At 48.7% G+C, this 18136-nt stretch overlaps 1 protein-coding gene across 2 annotated transcripts in view; it reads left to right on the forward strand.

Moving 5' to 3' along the window:
* Positions 1 to 860: 860 nt before the first annotated feature.
* Positions 861 to 18136, forward strand: part of GRIA1 (glutamate ionotropic receptor AMPA type subunit 1) — a 120142-nt gene continuing 102866 nt past the window's right edge. For both annotated transcript variants that reach the window (XM_038150012.1, XM_038150011.1), the window contains exons 1-2: positions 861 to 1181; positions 3290 to 3427. In XM_038150012.1, coding sequence (XP_038005940.1) covers positions 1100 to 1181; positions 3290 to 3427 — 220 coding nt within the window. In that variant the 5' untranslated portion in view covers positions 861 to 1099. The remainder of the gene's footprint in view (positions 1182 to 3289; positions 3428 to 18136) is intronic.

Consider the following 18136-nt stretch of genomic DNA (forward strand, 5'->3'; position numbering starts at 1 on the left):
CTGGCTTCTGGCATGAATGGCCTTTGGTTTGGTTTGGGACTTCAGTGGGGAATGGATGAATTTTATCTCCTTTCTGAGGTGACTATGGCTCTGTGTTCACCACAGTTCTTCTTCAAATATTTCCAAATCCCAAGTTGTACCTAGGAGCTGGGTTTTATTGGTTCTACTTTTATTTTTCTCTTCCTTTTGTTTTTGAGCAAAGCTGCCCATGGTCAAATAAACTCCAGTCTCGCTTGAACTGCCATGAAACAGCTTCTGAAATGGTCCAGGCTATGGTAACCCCCTAATTTCAGAAGCCTGCCCTGTCTGATAGTGCTGGTGAGTTCAGATTCTTCCACATCAAGTGCAGTGGTGAAAAGCCTCATCCATAAACAGTGGGCAGGAAAAATCAATGAGAAAGGTGATGGGGGGGGGGGGGGGGGGGGGGTTCCTTTTTTAATCCTTCAGGATCCCTTGTTTGTTGCTCTGAAATCCTTCCTTCCAAGGCACATTTGCAGGACCCTCTTTGTTGTCCTAATGAGCCAGGCTCCGGAGAGTGCTCGGTTCAACTCCTGGACCCAGGGGTGAGAGCTCAGCTTGGGAAGGGATGCATCCCAGGCAGACGAGTCTCAGCTCTTTCTCTAGAGGAGTTTGCCACCTACTGATTCACAGGTTCCCTTGAGCTCCTGCCAAGACAAGTTGAGGGGGAGAGCTGGGATTTAGGGGCAGGTGGGGATTGCCCTTAGAGACCCGGGGGCAGGACCCCCGGGGGCAGAGCAGGGTCGGGGGGATGCGGTTCCCAGCTGTGGAGCTCCAGCTGGGAGCAGGGGCAGGGGCTGGGTGGAAGCGCCTGGCGTGTGCGTGTGCGTGTGCGTTGTGTGTGGCGGGGGAGGGATGTGGATGAGGAGCGGGCTCTCTTTCTTTCTCTCGGGGCTCAGTTAATCCTGCTGCCAGGCGCTGCTCAGCGGCAGTCTCAGCGCTGGAGCCGGAGCGGGGGAGACGCGCATCCCGAAGGCGCAGCGGAGGGGAGGCGAGAGAGGCAGCTAAAGAGAGCAGAGCGGGGGAAAAATCAAATCTATGCTTGGAACTGGGCTTCTTTTTCGCCAATGCAAAAGGGAATATGCAGCACATTTTTGCCTTCTTCTGCACCAGTTTCCTAGGGGCGGTGTTAGGGGCCAATTTCCCCAACAATATCCAGATAGGTGAGTGCGGGGCTGGGGGTGATGGTCCCTGACGATGGGGTAGGGGTGGAGAGCGGGTGGTGAGGGAAAACTGACCCGGTCGTGTGCTTGCAAAGGCACAATGTGTGTGTATGTGTGTGAGACAGAGCCAGGGGCTGAACTGCGAGGGCTGGATGCGTGCGTTGGTACCAGCTTTGCCGGAGCAGAGATGGATCAATTTGGATTTGGGGGAGGGGTAGATTGGGAATAAATGCCTGCACACACACACACATACACACACCAACACAGAGGGAGAAAAGTGCCTCTGTAATGGAGGAAGTATGAAAAAAATATCTGTTTCTTGCCCTGAGAAATGCCTGGGCTGCCATTGTGTGTTGCTGCATTTGCAAAATCGGCGGTTGCACGGTACATTTTGGTGAGGATGCTCTCATCTGTAGGTAACTGGGACGGGAGGTAACAAACAGACGCTCTCTTGTTGTTATTGCTAAAGAATAAGGGCAAAGCTATTGGGAGAAGATCTTTCATTGAAGTCTCTTTCCATTTCATGCCACTTGCTTCCCCTGCACACCAGCAGTGCCTGTTTGATTCCTTCCTCCCTTCCTGTAACTTCTCCGTGCTCCTCTCCCTCCTTCCCCGCGTTTATTTTTACTCTCCCATTGATCTTTATTGGTGATCGTTTGTAACCTAGCCCCAAATTCCCTTCCCTTGCATGCCGGTTTTCTTTCCCGCCTCCCTTCTCTTTACAATGCCAATCAATTGCTAATCCACCAAGTTCAGGCAACTCCTGCCTGAGTCCAGCTGCACAATCAGTGCTTTTATTGCTGTTGATGCTGCATCCTTGTCTCCCTCCCTTCCTGTCTCCCCTTTACCCCAAATTTGTGCAAGATCCCAGATTTTTTGCCTTTCAACAAATGCAACTTGGCTACGAGCATCTGATTCCTCCGATATCCGTGATTAGGCTGTGGGGTGGGAGGAACGGGGGAGGTGGGGGGATATTGGTGCACAAATAGCCCTTTCCACACAAGGAGATGCCCCCTCTACTAAAGATGTGCAAAGTGACGTTGATGGCAGGTCCTTGCCTATTTGCTTCTTCCTCAAGTCGTCTTGGGCATTGATACTTTCTGCAGCTTTATTTTAATTCTCCCTTGTTGCTAAGTGCTTTGTTTCCCTCCTCCTGAAATGCCAATAGCAGCGCTTTCTTTAAATGCGTATAGATTACAAGACAGGCTGAATTTAATAGCATCTTTCTGGAGGCTGTGAAGGGATCTGCTGCAAGCCAAGGTTCCTGCTGGGGGAGCAGCAGGAAACTTTTCCTAGGGCTGGGTTATCGCTGCACTTTGCTCCAGATCCATGGGGAAGGAGAGGCTCTGAGCTTAGGTCCAGCCCGGTCCCAGTTCCTGCCCTGTTTGTATCATTCTGTGGTCCTGGGCTTATCTGTACTTCTGTACAGATTGATTCCTTTGAGGGTCAAGCTTTAAGTTTCCAGCCCAGTTTGAGTTTGGCCACTGTCACCTGTTAAATTCGGGGTTTTTCTGTGCGACAAACCTCCAGCAGCAGCAGTTGTTTGGTCACAGTCCCATGCCACTCTGGCTGTCACAGCACTGTCCCCTGCTGGGCCAGGCTCAGCCAGGCTGCCCCGTACCCCCGAGTCCCACAGTGGGGGGGGACCCCTGCAACCCTCCTGCAGCAAAGCTCTCCTCCCAGTCAGCAGGGCTTAAACTGAGCCTCATTCCAAGCGAGCAGAGGAAGGAAGAACCTCGTTCTTCCTGTACTGAGGTGATATTGACAGAATTCCCATTCCTCATGCGTGAAGCTGTGGGGGTGAGGAGGTTGGGCTGCACCCCATGGATTATCCCTATCCTGCAGCTGCCTGGCCTGGGGATGCATCAGGGCTCCTATGTGTGATCCAGGGTTACATAACAGAAATGTTGGGAAGGTTTTCTGCTCCCAACCTGTCCATAGGGGCATGGAACCCTTGGCTCTTGTGTTCTGGAGGATTTCTGAGTTTGGAGGCACTCCCCGGGCTGCAGAGCTGTAGGCTGTGCTCTCAGGAATATTTTGGACTGATGATGTTTCTAATACGAGTGTTCTGAAGAGCTTTCTTCTTATGGTTCTGTTTTTCTCCCCAGGGGGGTTGTTTCCTAATCAACAGTCCCAGGAACATGCGGCTTTTAGGTTTGCGTTGTCTCAGCTCACAGAACCACCTAAGCTCCTTCCCCAGATCGACATTGTGAACATCAGTGACAGCTTTGAAATGACATACACCTGTAAGTACCAACATTCACTGTGCTCTGCCTTACTTTGGCTTCTTTATTCCTGACTTGGGTTTGTTTGCTGTCTGAAATATGGGACGTCTTGCGCCAAATGTGCAGCTGAGGGTCCAGGCAAGAAAACCTCAAACACAAAAAGGGTTTCTGGGTTGTTTTGCTTTATGCTAAGGAATAGGGGTGAGGTAGTGCTGCAGTTATCCAGCATGTCTTGTGTTTCCCCTTCCATTGCACCCAAAGTGGTGTAAACCCCCCAACATTTCATTTCCTCTTGTTTCTCTATCCTCTGCCCAACTCATTACACTGAGGTTTCGTCCCCATATTTCCCATAGCTGCGATGCACAACAAAGACACCCCTTTCCACCCACAGAGTGCACAGAAATCTCTGTTTAGTGTGAACAGCTTCTTCCTCAGCCCCAGTTTAACCATCTGCCCTTGTAATTTAAGAAAGACCTAGCAGAAACCAGCAGCTTGGTGCAAGTGGAGCCCAAATCCACAATAAGGGCATGCCTAATAATGACAGAGAGGTAAGAGTGTTCTAGTTTCAAGAAATTCATTCATTGGCTCTAAAAACAGATATTAAAGAATGAGTTTACACCACGGAATTGGTCACAGGGTGTATCTGCACCCTGCTAAAGCACAACACATTGCCTGTACTGTTCTCATTAGATGATATTACTGGGAAAAAAAACCTGGCTTGCTAGGTAAAGCCAAGGTTAGCAGCAACAAACAAGACCAGGAGGAGGAAACCAAATGAAAACTAAACCCATAACACAGCCCTGTGGTTGCTGTGGCAGCCTTTGCTTTCCTTGGAGCACAGGGTGCAGTGCTGTGGACGAGTGGCTCGTGCCAGCAGGGTGTGATGCACGAAGAATTCTTTGGTTTGACCTGGTGTCAGACACTGCTGCTGACACTCTCTGAACCTGTGTGTGTGTTTGGAGGCTGTCAGGAGAGGCTGGAGGAAGCCTTCCCTTCATTGAGCCTATTGGATTGTTGTTGGCTGGCATCTGTAGTGTCCTCTTGAGTCACTGAAACATCCCCCCTGCAGTTTAGTTGTGTGGGATAGAGGTGAACACAAACTGTTCTCTCTGCTCAGAAACGCACAGAAGGGATCTCCTGGAAGAAAGAGCCAGCAGGAGAATTAATGAGGCTTTTTGAAGAAAAAAAAAAAAAAAGTTGTGATATTTTCTGTTGGAGGGTTTGCAAATATAAGATCTCAGGAATTTTCTGCCCAGTATGATATAGGAGAGAGAAGTAACAATTTAGCCACACTTTCTTTGCAGTATCTAATGGCATATCTAAAGATTTTCTGTTTTCTTTAATATCCCTCTATTTGCCAACTACAAGGTTTCCATCAAGGAAGAGCAACTATTTCAGCTCTATCCAATGGCACTTTCTTGGCAGGAAAGCCAGACAAATAGAAGAAAAAAGCCAGACCTTGTATCTATCAAGGGAAAACGTCACCCACCTGGGGTAGAGTTGCTGACTGTGGCTGAGGATGAGCTATTTCAGAGCTGATAGCAGGAAGAAAGCAGAAGCTGCAAGAATACCACTCAGATAAATTCTCCATCTGCACATGGCTTTCCCTCCCTCTCCATGCCTGCCACTAATGGTTTTGTTTACAGCTTTGATGGCAAGACCATGACACCAGCTATGCTTCAGGAATCTGTCATTAGTACTGCGGGGGCAGGGGTGGTCTCACAAAAGCTGAATGGAAGCAAGGCAGCCTCCCAAAGGATGTTATATTTGAGCTCTATGTAGGGCACATTGTCCTAGATCAGACCAGCAGAGCACTCTGCACAGTCCAACTTCACTTGTCCTCGTTTTGCTTTTCTTATAATTAAAAACTTCCTAAGTTCCTCTAGACTATGGAAGGCAGCATTTGTTTTGTAAGCACAAAAGAAGGTGTCATTCCATGTACCCTAGGGGTGAAAAAACCCCCCCAGTCTAAAGAAAACAGGCCATTAGGAGACCTGATTTTAATACTCTAGAGCTGAAGTGAAACTTTTGTCAGAAATTAGCTCATTCTTCATATTCCAGCTAATTCCTTGCCTGGCTGCCAAGACTAGATATCAGCAGAAAGATCTGTTTATTTAGAGAGAATAAAAACCCTGCCCACACAGTGGTCTTTATCTTCTGAGGAAAGACTGGCCGTGCTACCAGTTAAAAGTACCAGGTTTTGTTCCCATGGAGATGGAGAACACAGCATTTCCTTGCCATTGGCATTGCCTGCTTCTATGACAGTAATGTCAAGGGTGTTTGGACCCCATGAACCCATGGTGGGGGTGGTCTCCAGCAGGACATCTGAGCAAGGTCCCAGCTCCACTGCAAATCCTGCTCCGTGCTGGGATCCAGCCTCGTGTGCTAAATGTAGTCCTTATGGCAAGTGTCTGAAGCAGCATCATTCAAAACACAGAACAGATATTAAGAATCGGTGCTGACAGCAGAAGCAAACCCCTGGCCGGGCGGCCTGTGGGGTGGTGATGAAGAGCAGCACAGTGACAGCAGGCTGGCTGAGGAAATCGTGTGCAAAATTTACCTCGGCATCAACTGTGGCACTGCTCACCTCTGCCTGCCACGGAGCTGCTGGCTGGTGAGGATGAGCAAGCTGTGGATGAAGTGACACCGGGAGCTCCTGCCCAGGTGACAGCGCCGTTAATGACGTGCCGGATTCGTGACAGTGACACCCATCTGAGGGGGGGATATAGAGAATGCCCAGAGGCTGCTGTAGTTGCTGGGCTGTCACTGTGACAGCCCAGCAATAACTTTTGCATTTCTGGTGGTTTAGATGTGGACTTTTTATCATTACACAGTGATTGTGAAAACCTCAGAGCGGGTCCTGAGGTCCCTGCGTGCATCACATCAAGAGATGATGATTTTAGGCAAACCATAATCATTAAGAAAGCAAGAAGAGGTTGTGGATATGTGTGGTGGCTTCCTGTTTCATGTGCGGGGTTGATGCTAATGTTGTTGCATCACTGAGGCACGGGCACATTTCAATAACTGAAATATCTTCCTGAATTCATTCCATCCCACAGAATAGCTGGTAATGAACACGCTCTGTGGTTGCAGCTGGGTGCCTGATGGGGCTTACCCGCATCAAAGTACACACCTGCCACTCTGAGGGTTCTTAACTAAAGGTTAGGAGGCTTTATAAATGTGTGCTGTTTCTTCAAAGGCCAAGGAAAGTGTTTAGGTGAATTGAGAGTCCTTCCTTCAGCAGAATTACACAGCAGTGCCAGGTGACTATAAAGGGTAGAATGATGGTGTGGTGTAGCTGAAATGTTTACCTGGTGACGTAGCAGAGCAAAAACCCTTCTGGTCAGCTTTAAAGAGGTTCTGTCTCCATCCATGTTTGGAAAAGAGCTTTATGTCCTCCACACAGTGTCTAGCAACCCCTAGCATGCTGGTTTTTGCCCTGTCTGACTGCTCTCTGGGCAGACTCAGCACAGGAGAGCTGATGCTGCAGGTCAGAATAGAGAGGGGTGGGAAGGGGGATGCTCTGTGCCAGATGTGAGGGCACGGGAGCTTTGCAGCTTAAGAGAGATCTGCAAATTCCTGTCCCTGGAAGATCCACGGTGAATGGGACCTCTGTGTGCTGTTGACAGCAAAGGAATGAGAGGTTTCTTTCTTGAGTCAACCTGTGCTGGCAATAGTTTTCTCCTATTCTTCATCTCAGCCTCCAGCTGTGCACAGTGCAATGCGCATCCCGTCCTGTGCACAGCCCGGCTCCTCAGGGAGTATGAGTTGTTTCAGCCACAGCTCCATAGCTTTATTTAATTTGTGGTGCAGAGATTCCTGCCTTCAGCCTTTGGCTGAGGTCCCCAGGTGAGCCTGGCAGCACCAGGCAGGCGTGGAGGCTGCTCTGGCTGTCCTGAGAAGAGGATGGCTCAGCAGCAGCCTGCCCTGGGTCAGCAGCTGCCACACAAGGTGAGTCACCAGCTTGGTAAATCTGCCCCTGCAAAACTCAGGCTGCTTTGCAAGGATGACCAGTGACCAAAAAAACCCCTATTCATCACTGAGCCCTGCAGCTTTACTGAGGCAGCCACCAGATTTTGTTTGCTTGGGTGGTGGGCTGCTGGCAAGGGACACTCAGGAGCTGCACACCAGAAACACAGGGGTCTGCACAGGAGAGCAACAGGATTTTGCAGCTGCAAGAAAACTTGTAAAGAGGCTGAAAAACAATAAAACAATGAATTATTTATCCCTCTCCTTCCCTGTATGCACAGATACAGTTACTGTGGGGCCCTCATACCGAGTATGTGCTGTGGGTGCTGCTAGAATATCAACAGTTGAATCTGTTCTGCAAATTAGAAAATGAACATGTAGCTTGGCTTCTGTTCATATTTTATTAAGACCTCCAAGCACCAATTAGAGAGGGATTTGTAGTGATCACTCACTCTGTGCTTATGTTCTTATCAATAGCAGCAAGATTACATCCAGATCAGCTATGAAATGAAGTCTTTCTTTTTCTTCTTTTCCTTGGATACTTACATATATAGATAGAGTATTTATAGAAATTGCATTTTATCTCCTAAATTACCTCTCAGAGATAGGAAGGACTAGGCAAGCATTTGAATGTTCTCAAATGAGGAACTAAATTCGGTTTAATTAAACAATTATTGGGTGTTGAATTTAAAGGAAACTTTGTTGACAAACATATGATGGTCACCATTTGTAAAGGTGTTGCTGTAATTATTCCAGCAGTAATCAGTTAGAAAGCAATTTTTATAACTAAGTTTCCACAATCCAAATAAGCCCAGCCCTGTAATAGTTGTGGTGTTGCTAAACTTGTTTTTATTTTCACAGTGTCAGAAATCTCATGTAAGTGCTTTGGGATTTTTTTTTCCCTGCAGAGCTCAGGATGCTTGCTATGACTATTTAATGCGAGTTAAACCAACAGAAACACGGATTTAATGATCAGATGCAGTCTGATTAATACAACATAGGTACTACAAGGAGATACATCTGCTTGGATTATGTAACAGGAAAAGATGTGATGCAGACAAATGAATCACAGAGCATCAATTCACGTTAGATCAACCTGAGGTTAAGGTTGCTCAGTTTTGGGCAGGGATGGGCTGTAGCTTTCCAGTAAGTGTGTGTTTGCTCAGTGAGATGCCAGCAGCTTGGAGTGTGCTGATGGGTGAAATCCTGCCAAACAGGAGGGAGCAGGTCCTGGAGGTGACACCAGCCCCTGTGTCCCAGCAGGACCCCCGGGGTGGGTGCTGGGTGCTCAGTGGTCACAGTCACCTCTGAAGAAGGCAGGAGCTTGTCCCATATGATTTCCCCAAGAAGGAAAAGCATTTAGAACATGGTTGCTGAGCCATTCCCTCAGCTGTGGCTGCCAGGACAGGGCAGGTTGTCTGTCTGCCTCCAGGGATCTGGGCACGGAGGGTTTTGGGTAAATGTGGACCAATTCCATCAGCAAGGAACTGATGGGGCTCCCCTTGTCTCTTGGCAGAGGCAGCCCTGGGACAGGCTAGCACCACACATCAGGAAAAGTGTCCCCTAGACTGGTGTGTCCATCTCTTCAAAGGCCATGGGGGCACTTCTTCCTCGCATAACTATTTTTTGTGTATTTAATTTTTTTTATGCTGGGTGGTGGGAGAGTTGCCTGGGGAGAAAAGAAGATATGACGCCATAAGGAAAAATCAGAGGGAGGAATAAGGGGAATTTCACACCTGCAAATCTATCTGCTCATCTGGAAAAGATCCCAGCACTGGTGACAAGCAGAAAAGAGAGTGAAGAAGTAAAATTTGGGCTCTGCAGTAGGCAGAAGACGGATTTGAGAAACAGTGAGCAGCACAGGCCAGACCTGTCCATTGTGTGACAGTCACAGCTTCCACTCACAGCTTATCTTTTCTTCTCTAAAAATAAAGCCTTTTCGTGTGATAGGGATTCTACTAGGCCAGAAACAGACAGGCTTTATTTTTTGGCATTATTAGCAAGGTGAGAGTGGAAATCTTCATGTGACTGCAAGCATTGCAGCGTGGGGAAGTGTGCTGTTCATTTCCAAAACTGGTGGGAATTTTAGATGTATACATTTACATTTCCTTTAATAGGGTTAGGGCCCCAAAGGCAGCAGCTCTCTGCCACCAGAAATGGAAAAGGTCCCAGTTAGCTTCAGTAACATGTGGAGCTCAGAGCAAACACAAAACCAACATGCTCCTTAAAGAAGCAATAAGTCAGAGAGACTTTAATATTCTGAAGATCCAAATTCTCAGGAGTGTGGTATTAACACAAGTCTGAAGACAAAGATGCATTTATTTCAGCTGCATTCCTCTAAAGAGAGGTTTTATTTCTCTTACTTTAGTTGTGTAGAAATGAAACAGGGCACTGTTTTTCTCAGTGAAGAGTTCCATGTGAAATCCTTTGGTAACACCTGAGGAAGTCAGGAGTTAGGCAAAGTGCAGAAGGGGGTCCAAACCAAGCCATTTGCAATCCACCATCATTCCAGCAAAAAATATTTCAAAATGGTAGTGAATTACTGGGGCAATAACAGTGTGGTATCTGGCAGGAACTGCTCCCTGCTCACCTGCTGAAGTGTTTGCTCATTAGCTTAAACAGTAACGAGCCTCCAGCTGATTTTCTCACACTGTCCTTTTAGCAGCCACCCACTTGTCCCCTCTGGGGCACTCTTAAAAAAAACGCCCCCAGAAAAAAACAACACAAAAAGACAAAGGCCTCCTGAAATGTCGATTCTTTTTTTCATGTTGATCAGTTATTTTCCCTGTTGCCTGCAAACCAAACGCTGCCAATCCTCACCCAGGGTTGCAATTCAGATTGTGCTTCTGCTTTGCCAGACTGAGTGACCCCTTGAGGAAGCAGCAGTGAGAGGCAGTGAAGAAGTGACTGACAGCTGAAGACTGCCATATCTTGGCTTCTTTAAGAGGGTCTTTTCGTTCCTTGATTTTATTTGTTTTTGACAGAGTGGAGGAGTGCAAAAGAAAACAACTGATGTCTAAGATTGAGTTGTACCGATGGCAGGATTCTCGTGTGGATGTGGCATATGTGACTGCATTTCTCTATAAGCTATAAGAGTCTTGGCTTGATTTTGTAAGTGAGATCCTGCCGCTATGCTAATGGAGATGAAGTGGGAGGGAGATGAAAGGTTGAGGGCTGGAGGGTCAGAGGAGAGATACAGAACCCTCTGTAAGTAATCTGGATGCAGAATGTGGAAGAATCTCACATGAAATCAAGGGCTATTCCTCACCTCCCTGCCCTCCCAAACACTTTGCTTTGATCTTTGCTAGCAGTGAGCTTCAACAAGCAAAAGACATCAGTGATTACACAGATTCAGACTGGTTTTTCTCCTGCTGGGCGGCCAACATCCCCTGAGTCCCCTGAGCCTTGTTGGCTTTCCTTCCACACAGCACCCACATCCCATGCAGTGCCATCCCATAGAGGGAGAGCAGCGCTGCTATTCTGGCAGGTAAACAGCAGAAAAACTTACCAGCAGGCCTGGGAGCTTGTGAGGAAAGCACAGGCAAGGAAAGCTCAATGGAGAGCACACAGGGACAGAGGATGAAGAAACCTTGGCGTAGGAGACATGGGAAAGGGGCAAGGCAGCAGCTCTGGAGGGGCTGTGGGTGTGCAATAGGTGGAGTTCTCCCTTGTCTCTCTTTTCAGCCCTTAGCTAAGCAAGGGGAGGTTTTTTCTTTCTGAGGGCTCTGCCTCCTTCTGCTTTAATCTGAACTGGAGCTAATGGTGTCTCCTATTTGGTCAGCACCACAGCTCAGGTTCCTCCTGAACTCCACCTTCAGGCAGGTGACATACAATGGTCATGTGTTGGGAGTGTTTGGCCAGGGAAAAGGGAGACAAGTGCTGGGATGTAGAGCACGGTGGGGTGAAGGTGAGCTGGAAAGGAGGCTCTTGTCAGAGATGCATGGCAGGGGAGGCTTGGGGTGACCACCCTGTGGGTGCCTAGCAGGGAAACGGGGCCAGGTCTGAGCCACCAGCACTGTGCCTGCAGGGGCTGAGCAGCCAGCACAGAAAGAGGCCTGGCCTGCAGGGAGTTCAGGAGAAATGTCTTTGTGCAGAAGGTGATTAATGTCTGTAATGAACTACCAAAGGAAGTAAGAGAAAGCCAAACCACACACGGCTGCAGTGGGGGAAGGGGTGAGGAGAGGGGGCTGTTGCAGGTGAGGAGGAGGCAGGGAGCAGTGCAGCCCCAGCAGCAGTGCTGCTCCCAGCTCACTGTCCCAGAAAAACAGGCAGACGCAGCAGCTGTCCCCAGCCTGTCCCCAGCAAACCAGATCTGAGTGCATTTCACGGATTTAATCAGAATTAATTCAGTCTTCCAGCCTGTCTTCATTGTGGGGTCTCCTGCTCAGCTCATTATGGCTGTGCCAAAAGCCACTTTCTGCAGCTTCAAGGTGTGGGGATGGCAAACTGGGTGTCCCTGTGCTCCTGTCCTGTGGGGACAGACAAGGCAGAGGCTGTGGGGAGACTGGAGCCTCTGTGAGGAGAGTGGAGCCTCTCCTCCACTGTCAGGGAACAGATCTCCTCAGGTCCCAGGAGCCTGGGACCTGGATTAGCCTTGGCTGGCAGGCGTTAAGAGTCATCATTTGTTTGGGAACCTGCAAGAAATGTGTGGATGAAGTCAGGCAGATTTCTAACATTGAGTCATCTATACCATACCATCCTCCACCTTAGCAGCCTCGTATGCCAGACTCGCAGAGACCTCGGGGGGAGCAGATACCAGCAGCTCTCCTGAACCCAGAGCCTTGAGCAGTCCCAGGGCCTGCAGGAGGTCACCCACCCACAGCTGCACACAGACTGGAGAATCAGCTCTTTCTGTTCCCAGCCATGCCCATGTCTATGTGCTGATGCTTGGAGGGCAGAGAATTGACTGTGCAGCCCTCAGGTGGGACATGAGACAGCTCCTGCATTTCCATCCCTGCTTCCAGAGCAACCACACACCTTCAGAGATGAGCCCTTCCCCAGAAAGCCCATACCATTTCTTGTTCTGGAGAAACAAGCACTACTTTGGGGTACAGGCTTGTTCTGTGGAAGAGGAAACTCTCACTCAAGCATCATCACAGTTTTAGTGGGGCTCAGCAGTCACACTGCATCGAAGTGCCGACACTCAGCATCTCAGGCAGCAGCTCTCAGTGGCCATTCCCAAACTTCTCTTCTTTGTTTGAGAATATTTAGCCCATCAAAGCTTGTTCTCAAGTCCTCACCTGTGCCCACATGTCCCCTGGTTGAACTTTTCTTTCCTCTGTGAGGTACCAGGTAAAGCAACAGAATTGTGTTGATCTTGGCTTAGTTTATCATGAGATTTTGGGAGGCAGGTGAGATGAATCCTATCCCAAAGCATCTGCAGCTGCATTATGCTCTTCTGGTAATTCCTCAATACTCTGCTGAAGGTGACATCTCAGCAGTATCAAACACTTTGCTGCTCTCCCTGGGAGCAGCCTGTAAAGGCTTTGATAAAGGCAGGCATCACATTGCAAACAGGCTCTTCGCAGTTGTGCTATTCTGATGTATTGCTGAGAAGTGAAGAAAACATATGTTCATGGCACAGAAACTGCTCTGTTCAGGTTCTCCTTCAGGATTTTGGTACTGCACTGCAGTGGCCCCCCAAGGGCAGGGGCCTGGCATTGTCCTGTGAGGTGCTTTTATCCTCTTGGTCTCTTCTGTTTCTCACTTTTCATGGGCTTGCTGCTGGCAGGAGTGTTTGCAGTGTTTAACAGCCATGCCTGGGTTTGCTTTTGCAGTCTTTATGCAGATCTCTTTCTCCCTCTTCCCATTGATACACTCCTGGCTGATAGTGCCTGTCCCTGGGACTGGGCTCTGGGGGAACCATGGGGTTGGTATCATCAGGGCAGGAATGCCTTCAGATGCTGTGGCATTTCCAAAACAGCACCCGGGGATTTGACTGAGCAACCCCCACCAGCTCAGATGGGACGACCACAGTTAAGCCTTGTGTACTGGAACTAACAATCTTGTGGGAAAGGAAAAAACCCCATTGCTTGGCCCATAAAAATAAAAATAAAGAGAGAGTAACTTCTACAGTGGCATCCTATAGCAGCTGAGACAAATCAGACCCAGAGCTCTAGATCAAAACCCACCTGAAAATCTTGGGAATTCTGAATCCCATCCCAATCTGTCATGAGTTCTAATTGCCATTTGGCAGCAATCTCAGAGGAGTTGCAGAGCAATGTGCATTCAGGTTTCCTGCTTCAAGCCTGTCTCAGGACAGAAAGTAAAAGTGTGAATCCAAACTAGCAAGTCGAGCTGAACTTTAAAAACACACAGGGGGCGAAAAAAAGTCATCCCCAGGACTGTGGAGTGAAATCTAGAGCAGTGTTGTGGAGGCTGGGGATGGAGGGAATTGGGGCCAAGACATTCAGGTACAGCAGCATCCTGTGGTGGGACCACAGAAGCCTTTGGAGAAGGTGTTGGTCTCATCCAAGGTGTGTTTGTCTCATCCAAGGTGTGTTTGTCTCATCCAAGGTGTGTTTATCTCATCCAAGGTGTGTTTGTCTCATCCAAGGTGTGTTTCTCATCCAAGGTGTGTTGTCTCAGCTGTGCAGAGGGTTGAGGTGTGTGGCTGTAGGACAAGGGGTGCCTGTGCCATAGGATGATTCATGTCCGGAGCACACGAGGCGCTGCAGAGGTGCAGCACACAGGGGTGAGGTTTTTCCCCAAGCTATCCCTGCCTGCAGGCAATACAGCAAATTCTTCATTTTCAACAACAGCAAATTTACATTAAAAAAAAAAAGGCTTCATCAGAGGGAACTTGCACTTGACAGTCTCCCTTTAGCCACTGGAGAGCAGCAGGCAGACAGGCGCAGGAGGCTCCTTCCCATCCCTCGCTGTCTGGTGTTCTGTGGTTTTGGCATTGCAGAAATGGGAAGCATCTGTGAGCCCTTTGGATCACAAATGGATCCGGGAGCCTGCTACTTCTGCTAACAACTCATTTATTATCAGGGAGCAGAGTTTCTTCTGAGCCAGTGCAATCTATCATTTCTTAAAGACGCTGTGTGAGACTGAAAGAATTTGCTTTAAGAGTTGGCACCTGGAACCCAGTAATGAGTCCGTTTTTGGGAAGAACTCTCCTTCCTTACTTCCTCAGTAAGTTTTCTCTTTCTCAGCTCCAGGAAGAAGGGAAAACGATGTTCAGCGGCAGAACACTCTTTGCTCTGAGAAGCTGGAGCATCCCTGCTCTGAAAAATTCCTTGGGAGATGCTTCTCTCCTACTTCTCCTTTGCTTCTCTCTCCATGAGAATAGAGTATTTTGCCCAAGATACTCATGTAGGGAAGGTGAAGAGGCTGCTCCATCCCCCTTGCATGGAATCCCTCTCTGCAGCTCCAGGCAGGCTGAGTCTACCATGCACAATATCCCACCCACAGGCAGCACCTGCTGCTGCCTGGCCTGGATTTCGTGCTGCTTCAGCAGAGCTGCTTCCTCTGCCATGTCAACCCATTTGCTTCCCCAAAGCCTGGTGCTGCACAGTGGGCTGTGGGGCCACCCTGGAGCCCCAAACAAGTCCCTGCAGCCAGAGACCAGCAGTCAAAGCAGCTCTGCCAAAGGGCATTTTCCCTGATCCATTGGGCAAGGGTTCCTCAGTGTTGTCTGTGCAGGTGTTGAGTGGCCCAATGTGGGCACTCCAAACCCAACCCTCCTTTCCTATAGACAGCAGTGATGTGATGAAAGCCCACTTAATTCCGTTCTTTGAAGCAACTATGAGCTCACACCAGTGTTTTGGGGTGCTGCTATCTCCTGGCTGCTTAAAACCCTGGGCTCACAATGTTCTTCAAGGGAATTTGCTGTCAGCAGTTTGATGGCAAGATGTGCTGGATGAGCAGGGTGCCCAGGTGATGGGGCACTGTGACCCTCTGCAGACATTTTTCTCAGCTTTCATGTTCACATACGTGTTTCTACACTATAAATTCCCTGGATTGTTTATCAAGCCTTTTCTAAAGATGGTTCACTTGATCCAAAGAAACTCAAGGGCGTTTATGACCTGTGATGCCATTGTCTTTACCTTTCCTGCAGATTTTTTCCCAGCAACGTTATGCTCCACCCTGATTTTAGCTCATTTTCCCTTCCTTGCAGCAAGATTTTCCTCTTGGCTGTTTTGCACCAGTCTGTGCCTCCAACCATGCTAAGCCTCATGATGTTGTGACCCTCTCATGGCTGTTGTGTTTTCTATTGTCCACATGTTGCATCTCCCTCTTGTCAGGAGTTTATTAGCTGTCATAGCAGTGTTTCAGCCTTATGTTTGTTTATCAGCCTTATGTTTGTTTATATTTGGGGTCTTGGCTGTTAGCTTAGGCTTCTAGGTACCCCAAAAAATCAGATTTTTAAAGGCATTTTAGTGTTTACTGATTCCTCAAAGAGCATCAGTACCTAACTGTGATATAGAGTGTTTTGAGTGATGCTGAGTGTCCCTGTGCATCTGTTCCATGTGTAGCTCTAGGATTATTGTTTTATTCAAGCCACTCTTATTTTGGATGAAAGAGCAAACCAAAACCAGAATTATAGCTCAATTGTTCTTCTTCATGGAAGGCATGTATTTCTGCTCTCCTGCTCTGTGGAGGTGCTGCAGAACAAGGCTCTAACAGCAGCCAAACTCCCATGGGCCCCTTTCCTCCTGCCCACACATAGATGAACCCCGTCTCTGGCTATTTCTGGCTCTGCTACTCTTTGGATGAGAAGGGGAAGGGGCAGTGCTGGCTGGTCCCAGTCTGGCTGTGCTGTTCTGGGGGGTGCACTCAGCTCCTCCTCTCTGCCTTGGTTTGTCACAGTGCTGTGGGATACTTCATGTGGCAGCTGGTCCACTTCCCCAGATCCTTGTCTCTCCCAGAGTGAGATTTTGGTATTACTTGGCATCAGTCTTGCACCTTGTTTTCTGTTTTGTCAGAGTTATGAGATGGCTGAGGAGCTCTAATGCCTTCTCCCCGTGATTTCTTTCCTCAGGAAGTGAGAGGAAAATAAAACATGCAAGGGGATACACTAAGACATCAATGGTTAAAAAAAAATCCTGAAAAGGATGTATTAACTTTCAGGCAAGTGGTAGAATCAGGTACAGATGATAAATGAGAGCTGAAGGCTTGTGGCAAGTGCATTAGAGGCAGCCTGTAACGTGTTCTTTAAATGAACATTTGCTGCAGTTCAGTGCCATCCCCGGCAGCAGCTGAGGCCAGCAGTGAGATGTCCCCTCTGATCCCACACCCCATCGCTCTCACCCTGGGGCTCTGCACCTCCTGCAGGCACCAGCACAGAAAAGGACAAAGTCTGAGGTCCCAAGGGAGCAGTGCCTGGTGCTTTGGACAGTGTCAGCTTTTCTGCAAGGAGTGAAAGGCTAATCACTTCTCAGACATGTCCTGAAGTTGAGGGAGACTTTGACTTCCAGCCTCAAGTGACTTACCTGGGCCTTTGAGACCTCAGCTGTGCCTCTTGTGTGTGACACTGCCTGTGAGGGGTGGCTTTAGGGAGAAGTTGTGTTTCAAGGGGATTTGGGATACTGTCCCATCCTTTTGTTCAGTTTTTGGGTTGTTTGTTTTTGTGGTTTTTTTTTTCCCCAGTGAGACTGGACAGTGGCATTAATGAGGTACACCAAAGGCAGCATGAGAATACCCGGATTCCTTCTGATTCTGCTGGAAAAGTCTGGATGCTCAGAAGGAAGGATGTGCTTTCTGTGGCTGCCAGTGTTGATAAATAAGTGGGGAAACCTGAGTGAGCACTTGCCCATAGGAGAGGACACAGCTTTGAATTTCTGTTCAGACCCACACTGGCCTCATTTTCTTGCTTAGGCTCATATTTATAATTCCTCCTCTTCCTAATGAATGTGATCCCTCTTTGTGTAGATCCACAGATCCTTAGCAAGCGGGGATGGCTGATGGTGCACACCCAGAGCTCTCCCATGTCTGCTGGCACATGAGCAGCAGCCTGTGATGTCTGGGAGGCGGTGGGGGAACTACTCCTGTTCTCCTGGCAGTGCCAGGCAGCAGCATATGGGTAAAGGCCACCCAGGTGCTGTGAGTGGGTGAGCAGAGACTACCTCTGCATGCAGGATCCTTGGGAATGATTTTCCCCAAGCAGACTCTTCATGGAGCAGCGAAGAGGAAGTGCCGAGTGGCCACAGTCTGCATTTGTCACCACCTGCTCTCCCTTGGCTGTGATGACAGCAGGGAAATGTCCTTCACGTTGGCAGTGTGGGCTCATTCATCTCCACTCCCCAAGGGATAAGAGCACCAGCATGAATCACCTGCTTGTCTCAGTCCTCATCTTCCTCCCCACATGTGGCTCTGGGCAGCAGCTCCAGCTGGGCAGGGCTGGGGCAGGGCAGGGCTGGGATGGACAGGGACAAGGCACCTGGGGAGAGGAGGAGGAGGAGGAGAACCAGCTCTGCTTCTTCCCCTACTCCCCACAGGGAAGTGTTTAATCCCCCAATGGGAGGAAATTGAGGGAGGTGCATTTAGCACTGACCCTGGCACAGGGGAGGATGGCTTCTCTTGAGTTCACTCTTGTGCAGCACCAGGCACCCCTGAAGTGGGTGAAGCTTTTCCATTCAGCTCAGGCAATGCACCTTTAATTTCCCTTTTTGATCTTTAGAGCCAAAGAAAGATTATCAGCAACATTCTATTGAGTATTCTGTCTTTTGAAACTTCCTTTGGGGAAAAAAACAAGGTTAAAGGCCATGGATACTCTGCTTATCTGAGCCAAAAGTCTTATCCCACTAGGATTAGGAC

The sequence above is a fragment of the Motacilla alba genome, chromosome 13, assembly GCF_015832195.1.
Source record: "Motacilla alba alba isolate MOTALB_02 chromosome 13, Motacilla_alba_V1.0_pri, whole genome shotgun sequence".
Taxonomy (NCBI): Eukaryota; Metazoa; Chordata; class Aves; order Passeriformes; family Motacillidae; genus Motacilla; species Motacilla alba.